Below are 12004 nucleotides of genomic sequence, written 5' to 3'. Positions count from 1 at the left end.
TCCATCTCGCCTCCATCCGAGTTCGATACCTTTTCAAACATATATCATGACAAAGCCTTAAATCTGCATTTATTTTCTACCCAGAATCATATTCAGAAATTTGAAAAACTAACGTCAACACTAGGAAACCATTAAACTCTTCTGAACTACCTAACACTGTGATAAATGTATCATCGCATCAATTTTCGGAATCGGTAAAATCAGTTCTTTCAAAAGGTTCCAACTTTGTCCTTGCCCCATGTATTATCCCTATCCTAAACAAACTACCATCTTAAACCGCTAATGAAATTCGATTTGATACCGCAAAAATCTCCCTTAAATCTAGTATTGCAAAGCTTGAACGCATTGCCCTAAAATTTCTAAAATCTAATCCCGACATCGTAATCCTAAAAGCAGATAAAGGAAATGCCTACGGTGGTCATGAACACAAATGAATATCAAGAAAAGATTCAAGATATTTTTCCATACGGATTATATCGTCAACTTAAAAAAGAGTTTACGTCATCTATGGATCGCAACCTTAAATCTGTGATTAAGGCTTCTTCTCTATCTTCTCCGCGAAGAAATCTGTTACCCCTTATGACTCCAAAAATCCTAGAGTCTACGGACTCCCAAAGATTAACAAACCAGGATTACCCGTTCGACCTATTATCAGCACCATCGGTTCTCCAACATATTCTCTAGCAAAATATCTAGCTTCCTTATTAAAACCCTTCACAGGGAAAACTGACAGCATTATATTAGATACATAACATATTCTGGTTAGTTTTTGGCATAGAATCCCTCTTTACTGAAGTTTTTATTCCTGAAACTCTCACCATCATTTCAGATATATTAAAATTCGAGAATCTGGAACCAAACTTTCTCACCTTAATTGAAGAATGCTTGTCTGGAACATATTTTTCTTATAACGGTCAAATTTTTAAACAAAGTCGGGAACAGCTCTGGGTTATCCACTATCACCAGTCATCGCGAATATATTTTTGGAAGCCTTTGAGAAGAAAGCTCTCGACACCTTCCATCTAAAACCAAAATGGAAACGCGATGTCGATGACACTTTTGTTATTTGGCCTAATGGTCAGGAATCCCTAGTAGATTTTCTTACACATTTAAACTCTATACACCCTAAGATACGTTTTACCATTGAAACAGAAACTAATAACAACCTCCCATTCTTAGATATTCTTATCAATAGAAAATCAGACCTAACATTGTGTTTACAAAAAACCTACGCACCATCCGGCCCAAAACTCATCGGTTATCAACTCTCTTGTTTACAGAGCCGTAAAACTGTCTCATCCCGAGTCATTAAACCCAGAATTAAAACACCTTACCTCTGCTCTTCTCTCTAATAATTTCCACATTAAAGATATTAAGCGTTCCATCACGAAATAAAATTCACCGCAACCTTCCAATAGCAATGAAACCGAAATGAATTCCACACTTGCCGCTGTTGTCCTTCCTTATATTCAAAACAACAGTTACCACATATCAAAACTTTTAAAGAAATATCAAGTCAAAACCAGATTTACCACTTGTCCAAAAAACTCTCAACATCTTCGATTCATCAAAGACATAATTCCATGCATATCCGGCAAAGAATGCATTGGAGAGACCGGCTCAAAGAACATGAAAGAGCATTAAACTCAACATTTTATTCAATAACATTAAAATTATTGCATGTTCTTCTTCTATCAACGAAAAATCTGAGAGCCTATAGAAATCTATAAGCAACCTAAGAATCTTAACCGCGACTCAGGTCTCTATCTGTCACCGATATGGAAATCAGTCATCCGAGACCCATTCAGCTCCGCCTCCCTCAAACAGTACATAAGCAGGTGCAGAGTAAAATGCGATAGAGTTTCAGTCAAGCTCTGAAACCAACAGGATAATTGGCAAAACGTTAGCTAGTTTGACTCAACAAAAACCGACGTAGGAGGAATCCGGAAGTTTTATAAAAAGTATAACAAAAGCCTGTGGAAGTTTCTTTGAAAAACGAATTAAAATATTTTGGGCGATGCAGCGTTTCGGACATCTTTATTTTAAATTGCATATCGTATATTTAAAACATTTGTAGATTCACTGCTTTCTTTTTAGTATTTCGATTTTAAAGTTTCCAAAATTTAATTTTTTGTTTCCAGAAATGTGACACCAATAAATTTTATTTTTTTATAAATTTAAAATACAAAACCACCCTTTTTAAGTTTGGTATTGCTTGTTTCAGTTATTTTCATAATTCGTTAGTGGACACTCAGCAATAAGCACATATATTAATTACTGATTTACTACTGACCCAGTGATTGACTGTTTGCAAAATTCTAATATTTCAATTTAAAAATTTTAATAAATAGCTGCTTTCATTAAAATTAGTTTATATATTTTTTACATTCCTTATTTCTTTAGTAAATTGACCTACTTACAAAATTAAACTGAAAACTTATAACATAAAAAATTAACCAGCAAGTAAGACAAAACAAAATATTTTCAATTTGACGCACATACAATGCTGACCGTGTAAACTTTACATTTATGAATTTCTTGCTGGGCACGATTTTTTCTTCAAGCGCATTGGGAAGTATGATTTTAAGTATTTATACTTTGTTTTAACTTTGAACATTATTTTTTCAGTATTTCTGCAAAAAAATATTTTAAATTAAATTAAATCGATTTTTTCCAATACATGTCATGTTTAATGTCAATAAGTTATTGGTCAATAATGTATTTATAGTGAAATGTGATACTTATCATTAATATTCAATTTTTAAAAACTTTTATTAACTCGTATAATATTTTCTAAAATAACTATTTAAAACTCAAAAAATTACTAACAAAATGACGATTTTGCACCACATAACAACCATTTGTAAACGTTTACTTTAAAACACTGACGAATGTCAAACCAACTTCAACTTCCAGCGATGGTGCTGACAGTTTTGGTTATAATACGTAGGTTTATTTGACACTGGGTAAGTGGTGCCAAATGTTGAGAGTTTAAAAATATAATTATGTATGTGTCGCTTCAGAATCACTAATTTTGAACGACCTAATGGAATATGGAAACTGCTAACATAATGTCGACTCTGTGTGAGTTCAAATAGCGGCTAAATAAACGTTTTAGCCATCAGAAAGAAGCAGCGATCCCAAAAATTGTTGTTATATATTATTGTTTGATTCGGAAACATTTTAGTTCGATAGAGCAAAGTCATAAACCTCAGTAAATGAATTTTTAAAAAATCTATTATCTAACCTTATATGAGTATAATATTCAAGGGTGATATTCGTAGACTGACTTAATGCTAATTTAATTGTCTAAAAAAAACTTATTCCTTCCTTCCTATGCTGTAAAATGTTTGGTAGACTTCCATCGAACTTCCTTAATATTTTATTCTTTTGTAATTGGTCTACTCCAAGGAATTGTGGTCTGATCTTGTTTAAATAAATACTTTTGCTTTTAGGGGAACTGTGCTTCGTTGAAAGTAACAGATTGTTCGCAATTGCTGCGGGAGTGGTCAAAAGAAAGAATTCTGAGCGACGAAGTATGCACAGCGCAATGCGGGTTTCTCTTAAGGGGCGGCAGACAGCAGACGAGCACGTTCGGTTTGGTTCCTCCACCAATCCGAAGTGCGAGGCCGAAAACGCTTAGCAGACCGCCTAGATTCCAAGGCTCTAGGTCGGTTGATGTGTTTGGAGGGTTCAAATTCCCGGACCTATCACCGTTCATTTCAAAGTGAAGAAAGCAACGAAAGAAGCTTTAAATCGCATTGCATTCAAGGTTATTAATGTGCCATTTGGTCGACGCTGCCCATATTTCTACTGTGCGGCACAGAAACAAATTATATAGGTGACAACGTCATGGAAATGAATACCAGAAAAAACATGTTACGAAGTTCACCGTGTACAAATTATTGGTATCGAATAGCTGAGTTAAATTAGTTAATATCTAGTCTATAGTATTCTGTTGACTATTATCTAAGGAAAATTGAAAGAAATTTTGCATTGTATAAACTTACTTAGGGATCTCTTAGATATCTTATGTCATTTTCGTAGATAAATCCTGTATCTATATAATTTCAGCTCATTTAGATGGATGTAGTCCTTATTTAACATACATCGCCATTTTGTTTCATTTCTCTCCTTCATATTATTATTACTTCTCATTATTTATAATCTCAAATTAGTCTGTCGCGTAGATATTTAATTTGTATAGTCTGTATATTATCAAAACAATTGTTACATAAATGCCTTTTATTTCCGTTTTATTTTTTGGATAAGAACATATTTGAAAAAATGAAGAATGGCTTAACTTCTTCTTCTTAGCGTGCCTTGTCCTATCGAACGTTGGCGATCATCAGCGCAATCTGAACTTTGTCCACCGCTCTTCTAAAAAGTGTCCTGGCGCTAACACCATACCACTGCCGCAGATTCTTCAACCAGGAAGTTCTGCGACGGCCTGGGCCTCTCCTACCATCTATCTTGCCCTGCATAATGAGTTGGAGTATTTGGTACTTTGTGTTGCGTAGAATATGTCCGAAATATTCTAGTTTTCTCTTTTTGATAGTGTGTATGACTTCTGTTTGTTTGTTTAGTTGATTTAATATGTCTATATTTCGGACTCTGTCAACCCACGAGACTCGCAGCATGCGTCTGTATGTCCACATTTCGAAAGCCTCCAGTCTTCTGCACATGGTTTCGGTCAGCGTCCACGATTCGGCCCCATACATAAGCACACTAAAGACATAGCATTTGAGAATGCGAATCCTCAAAGCTAAATCGATATCGCGGCTGCATAACACGGCCTTCATTTTAACGAAGGCGCCCCGGGCTTGCTCTATTCGGGATCTTATCTCTTGTGTGTTGTCCCACTCTGCGTTAAGTATGCGGCCTAAATATTTGTAATGTTGGACGCCTTCTATGGGTTTTCCGTCGTACTCCAAATCACCCCACACATCTCTATGTTTGCTTACTACTAGCCATTTAGTCTTTTTGATGTTCAGCTTGAGTCCCATCTCCCTACTTCTGTCTGCCACGCAGTTCAAAAGTTCCTGCAGGTCCTCCAGCGTACTCGCGAGAAGCACAGTATCGTCCGCGTATCTGAAGTTATTTATAACTGTACCGTTGAGAATAATACCTTGGTGTTTCTCGTATAATGCTTCTTCAAAAATGCTTTCGGAGTACAGGTTAAATAACAGAGGCGACAGCACGCAGCCCTGTCTCACACCACGCATGATTCGAACCTCATCCGACATCTCTCCGTTCACTACTATTTTTGCTTTCTGGTGCCAATATAGATTTGCTATTATTCGTATATCTCGTTCATCTAGGTTTTGTTTCCTTAGTATTTCAATGAGTTTACTGTGCTGGACGGTGTCGAAAGCCTTCTCATAATCTATGAAACACGCAAACGCATCTACGGACACATCCCGGCATCTCTGCACCAACACCTGCATGCTGAACAAGGCCTCACGTGTACCCATCCCATTTGGGAAACCGAACTGTGTATTGCTCATATTCTCTTCACATTTGTTGTAAATACGGGCATGAATGATTTTCAGGAATATTTTTAAAACGTGACTCATGAGGCTAATTGTGCGGTAATCACTACAATATTCGGCGTTCTGTTTCTTTGGTATTGTTACAAATGTCGAAAGCAGCCAATCTCTGGGAATTTTACCACTCCTGTAAATTAAATTAAATAGCCTTACCACAACGTTAAGTGATTGTTCTTCTAAAAGTAGTTTTTGGAGTTCAGAATGTGTTTCGTCGGGTCCTGGCGCTTTGCCCCTCTTTGCAAGGCGTATTGCATGTTCCACCTCTTGCCTGGTTATTTCAAGTCCTTCTCCTGGCAAGTCCATGAGCCCGTCTCTGATGTCCCCAAAAAGTTCCTCTATATAACTGCACCATTCCTTTAATTTTGTTTCGGTATTAAGGATGACTTTCCCCTGTTGGTCCATTAGTAATCCTGTGGACCTGCGTTTATATAATCCGGCCGCTTCTTTAATCTTTTTATGCATGTTAAAGAAATCATGTTTGGCTTGCAGACTTTCGATTTCACTGCATTGTCCGGACAACCATTCATGTTTTGCCTGTCTGATTTTCCTTCTAATTTCTCGCTGAAGCAGAGAGTACTTTACTTGGTTCTTGTTTTTTAAAAGCCTTCGTTGTTCCATCAGATCTAAGATCTCGTCCGTCATCCAACAGTTATTCTTACGTCGGGTTTCTGTCTTGAGCTTGGCTTTGCTAGTTTCAACTAAGGCATGTTTAATTACATTCCATGATGTTTCTATGTCTTCTTCCCTAGTATTAGTATTTAGCAACTTTTCGTTGAGCATTTCTTTGACTTCCGTTCTAAGTTCTTCGTTGTTAAGTTTAGATGTATCGATCATCCTAGTTTTTGTTTTGGTCTTTAACTTTTTAAGGTTTATTCTCACAGACACTATGACGGGGTTGTGGTCTGAGTTCAAGTCCGCTCCAGGGTATGCCTTCGCTGAACAAACACTGTTGCGAAAACGCTTCCCGATCATCACGAAGTCAATTTGGCTTCGTACAATTCTATCCAGGGTTTCCGCGTTTGATCTCCATGTGTATAAGCGGCGGGAAGGCAGCTTGAAGAAAGTGATGGTAATCACGAGCTCCCTTTCCTGACAAAATTGCACCAGTCTATCGCCCCGTTCATTTGGCACACCAAGACCGTACTCGCCAACTATACCTTCTCTCGGTCTGTTTCCGACTTTCGCATTAAAGTCACCCATTACAATAGTAACGTCGGATTTATTAACCAGTTCCATTGCCTAGTCTAGATGCTTGTAAAACAATTCCACCTCTTCATCAGAGTGATCGCAGGTCGGTGCGTAGGTCTGAATTATATTAACGTTAAATGGATGTGCGTTTAATTGCAGTAAGATCACTCTATCGGATATTGGAGCAAATGCTTTGATCGCCCCTTTCACTTCTTCATTCACGATGATGCCCACACCGTTATAATGATTACGGTCATCATTACCTGCATACAGAACTTGATGCCCCTCTATCTGAACTTGACCTGACCTTGGCCATCGCATTTCACTAATCCCAAGGATTTCGATGTTCAACCTTCTCATTTCTTTTATAGCATTGTGGACTTTGCCAGCTTCAAACATACTTCGCGCATTCCATGTAGCAATCCTCCTCATGACTGGCCCGGAGATTCTTAGCACCCCCTGACCATCAAAGGTCTGCCGGGGACTGAGGGCCGTAACTTTAGCTTTTCCAGTCATGCTGATGATTTGTCCTGGGGAGTTTAAAGAGGTAGTTTCCCGTTGCTTTCCTCATCGCAGCGTCTTTGCCGTTGCAATCGATATGTGATAGTCGCCAAAGATTTTCTGGTATCGAGCCTTAAATGAAGTTTCTTCGGTAGCCTCGATCCAGTAATGTCATAGCTGCTTCCCTATGCCATGCTAGTTTTGGTCCACCCCGGGTATTTCATTTCCCCGGTACCACTCATATCTGAGAGGCGTTCCCCTATCCGCCACCCGGGGAGGCGCCCGATGGGGGACTAGCAACCCCCGACGAGAATGGCTTAACGAAGCAGTAAAAATAATAAGTAACTACAAATAAAGAATTTCATCTGTTTTGTCTTAAGTATATTATGAAATCAAGCAAATGGGAGAGTGTCGTCATCTCTTCAGTAAACGACAACTAGAAGAAGGCAAAGTCCCAAGGCGCTAATTATATAAATAAAATGGAAAAAAGCAGATTAATAAAATTTGAGTAATGCATGCATATACTATAACACAGAACACTTTTTTTATAGCGTTACGTAAGTAATCAAAAAGATTTATTGTCTTGTTCTAAAACACCAAGCATCAATGCCAGCGATATCTACAAAGTTGTAACTACATAAATCAAATCAAATAAATTGTGCGTAAAAACTTCCCGCGTATGCAAGCCAAATAATTTTTGTAATGACTGTTTTAAAATTTTGGGATACCTTCAACTTGACACTTTAGAAATCACCTATTCTTCTAAGAATCTGTTCTATATGGCAGTATTCTTTATACTTTCTCTAAAATGGCTAAATAATATTTTTCTATAACACAATCGGTATTTTGACGCTATGATCAATGCTTTAGATGTCGTTGCCTTTTAATGACTATGAACCGTACAATTTCATTTTATACAGGGTGTTAATTTGTAGCTGCCGCATATTTCGCAGTTTGATTTGTCAAGTATTTATAATGTAAAAAGTTAACATAATCGTGTGTTCTAAAATTCCTATGCTTATAAAAGGATTAAAGGTGTCAAAGTTATGTGTTATACATTGGTACGTACGAGTTTCTTGACATGAGAAATTTGAATTTGTTATAATTTAGCTCCTAGCTTTTACAATGTACTGTATTTTTTGTTTAGTAAAAAAAAAGAATTCCTGAATATTTGTTAAGTGAAACACGTCTCTATTAGAACTCGCTAGGTTGCGCTTAGTTTAAGAAATATTTTGGTTTGATGTAATAGATACATTATGTTTTTAAAAAAACATTTTTTCTAAAATTCTTTTGATAAATTAATTAATGTGCATTGAAGAAAAGTTACCAACTTATTTACAAGCAAATTACAGAAATTAAAAAAAAACACATTCAAATTAATATTTAACGTCTTATTGGTTCATAAACCTATATAGTTGTTCAGATATTTTAATTTTTCAGTTTTTTAGAAATCGCCCTATAGTAAGATATTAAAGCGAAGCTAATTAAAACCAAATTAAAATAAATACCTATCTTTTTTGACAATATGTCAGTTTCCCTTATTACATTTGCACATTCTCAGACACTCTATCAAAAATTATGTTAAGCATCGATCTATAAGGCCGAAACAACTGTAAAATTATGTTACCTTGCCACGTCTTCCAATGTGTATGGTTCTGAACCAATCAGCCTGTAAATATGTTTTAAATCCTTAATTATATATTTCGTTTTCATTTAATTTCTCTCATTGGAGATTTTTGGTTTTAAATATGTCAAAATGCAAAATATTCTATAGGAAATTCTTTACAAGGGTATGTAAATTTTTGATTTTTCCAATCTGATTACAGCATGCTATTTCGTGAAAATTTTTAAGAAATAGTTGTTTTAAATTGCGGCAGGTATATTTAAATCGTTGTATTGTTAATTTTGATGTTTTAATAAACGTTTGTATTTGAGGAGTAATATTTTCACATACCTGAGCAATTTTTAATTCTCACATCTACCAAAATAAGTAATATTAAATATAAGAAAATAATAAGTTTTTAAACATACCTAAACATAACCAACCAGAGTGCGGAATATTTGAAAGAGAGAAACATTGACATATTCGTTCTGGACGCGGATGTGTAGAGTTATGGTTAGTTTGATGATATTTAGCACTTATTTAATTCGGTAATTCCCCTTGTAATTAAAATTAGTTGGAATGCCTTTGGAATTCCTGTGTACTGTTCAGGGCGGTCTACTATCGACCAAAAACGGAGGTTTTTTAATTTTCGGCTATTTCAAAAAATGCCGACAACTTTTTTTTTCTGGTAACATTTTTGATTCTGTCATATGCAGTGGCCTACTCAGATTGTTTTTATCATTCTACAATTGAATATAAAGTTCTGGTCTTATAGGAGAGTAATCATATCGTATTGTATTAAGAAATATACGTGATGAGGTATTTTCAATCACGCATTGTTGTTGGTTGCAGTTATCAAGATGAATTAAAGACAAAACAGAACGAGATCAATTATAATTTCACTAAAAGTGGAAGAGAGAAAGAGGGAGAGAGAGAGAGAGAAAAGATAGAGGGAAAAAAAGAGAGAGACAAAAAAGAGAGAGAAAGAGAGAGACAAAAAAGAGAGAGACCAAAAAGAGAGAGACAAAGAGAGAGAGAGAGAGAGAGAGAGAGAGAGAGATAAAGTAAAGCATTGACAAAATGCAAGTAATTTTGAATGTAATAAACGAAACAATAATTATCAGAATAAAAAATAATTTAAAAAATCCATTTCAATTTTAGTATAGGTTGTCAAAATTATAGTAGCTATATATATATAGTAAGATATAATACATTCTGAATTTCCAAATGAATTTACAGCTGAAAAACAACCACGTAATTGAATGGGGATATATTTTTTAAAGAACGTAGCTAAATATGATTCTCGCATAAAATAAGTTGCTTGAAAACGTAAAATTATAAAAAAGGTCCGAATACGGTACTATATTTGATTTAAAAAGGCCCCAATAATGTAATATAAATCAATTGATCCTGAATAAAAGAATTCTTCTCCGCTTTGGCGTTTATTTATAATTTTATTTTATTTTCTTTTTTTTGAATATCTAATATGAGTCAAAAATTAAAATAAAATCTTAATAATTAACAACAAAGGAACGTTTTGATGCTTGACACATTTAATTTACTTTCGAGATAATTCAAAAATAACTAAGAAATCAACCCAGCGTCAATTTCGAAACTTAATATTCGCGAAATTAATTTCGATATCGCGATAACCTCAAGCGGAATCTGAAAATTCGAAAGGCCCGGTCTATAACTTACGAGCGTCTGACGACAAAAATTCCTACCGAACGATGCGATGCGCTGCGTCGGTTCCTAAAATTTGCTTATCAAATTTATTTCCTGACCATTCTCATTATTTCATCGTTCCGTAATCGCGAAGCACGTGACGTTGTCCTTACGGATTCTCCTACGGCGCCGGATTCAGGTTAGCATTGATGGCCCCATCACGTGAAACTTTCTCTCTTAATAAATCCTACGCAGGAGAATAGAACGGCAGTGGTGCGGTCGTACCGTGTGGCTGACACCTCTAGTCTTCTTCGCAGATCGATTTTAGTTTCGTGTGCGCAGCCTAAGTGTGTCGGACGAACCACCCCTGACGCTTGATATCTTTAGTCACTAATCTCAGCAATGGGAGTTCTTCAGTTTTGGTAAGCATACGTAGCCAATTATGAGACAAAATTTAGGAAAAAAAATATTCGTAAGCTCTAATAAAATTTTATTTATTTGTATTATACTTATCATTCAAAATGAAATTCCCAATTATGGAGTGGGTAACTTAAGCAAATGAAAATATTGCAGTAATACCAAAAAAGAAACATCAAGAAGAGAGATGAACTATAAATACGAACTTCGAAATTTTTTAACAATAACAGTATATGGTTCAGTCTTTATAGAGGATATGTTCTAGCCGCACTTGTTGCATTAATCCTTGCATCCGTTTTGGGTAGGTATTACAAATTTAACACGCAGAAAATAACGAAAATAATACCTCACGCTCATAGGTATTCTGACCATTGAACTTAACATTTGCTAAATTTTCCTCACAACTCCTTAAATATGAGACACAAAAGACAATTTTTCATCAAATGTCAGTCGGAAGTAAATTCAGGCCTACGCGACAGTACAGCACTATTAACTTGATAGCTAAAGGAATAATCTCCCTTTTTTAGAGAGAAAGAACTTACATTTCGAGGGATTGAGGCAGTTGATATCAAGCGTTGATATCTCTTGATTTAACAGCCTTTAAAAAATTGCATGAAGGCATTTAAAAGCGAAGACCGTCGATACTCAAGCGATATCGATGCTTAATCAGACGGGTAACCTGTCGCTAAGCTCGGACACAAACATTCGATAATGCTAATGATCTAAATATGGACAAAAAATTAAATAAATGAACAAATATGTAGAGTGTAGATAATTTACGAAATACATAATCATTGTGTAAACCAAATATCAGTAAATTAGTTTTTGTTAAAAAAAAATGAAAGGATTTTTGTTAATTATTCCAGTTGTTATATTATTTATTTACAGAAAAAGGGAATCATGAATTTTCGCAAAAGTTCCAAACAGTAAATATTGTAAATGTTAATGTGATGAGCAGGATGCGCTGGGTGGCAAAATAAAAACGCATAGGGAATCTAGACTCAATCCTTGGAACAAAATAATTTATTTTTTGCAGCATGTTTGGAGATTTATGCATCTCAGCAAGGGATAAAACAGTAAA

At 35.5% G+C, this 12004-nt stretch overlaps 2 protein-coding genes across 2 annotated transcripts in view; both read left to right on the top strand.

Annotated features, from left to right (window-relative positions):
* Nucleotides 1-4227, top strand: part of LOC132699771 (uncharacterized) — a 40984-nt gene extending 36757 nt beyond the window's left edge. The window contains exon 11 of the mRNA XM_060666654.1: nt 3456-4227. Coding sequence (XP_060522637.1) covers nt 3456-3731 — 276 coding nt within the window. The 3' untranslated portion in view covers nt 3732-4227. The remainder of the gene's footprint in view (nt 1-3455) is intronic.
* A 6563-nt stretch (nt 4228-10790) lies between these two features.
* The window catches only part of LOC132699805 (uncharacterized), a 33158-nt gene continuing 31944 nt past the window's right edge, over nt 10791-12004 (top strand). Inside the window, exon 1 of the mRNA XM_060666702.1 lies at nt 10791-10928. Coding sequence (XP_060522685.1) covers nt 10909-10928 — 20 coding nt within the window. The 5' untranslated portion in view covers nt 10791-10908. The remainder of the gene's footprint in view (nt 10929-12004) is intronic.

Source organism: Cylas formicarius, unplaced genomic scaffold (assembly GCF_029955315.1).
Source record: "Cylas formicarius isolate icCylForm1 unplaced genomic scaffold, icCylForm1.1 PGA_scaffold_3__17_contigs__length_32017465, whole genome shotgun sequence".
Classification (NCBI taxonomy): Eukaryota; Metazoa; Arthropoda; class Insecta; order Coleoptera; family Brentidae; genus Cylas; species Cylas formicarius.
The sequence above is the reverse complement of the archived record's forward strand: the minus strand, read 5'-3'. Positions and strand labels throughout refer to the sequence as shown.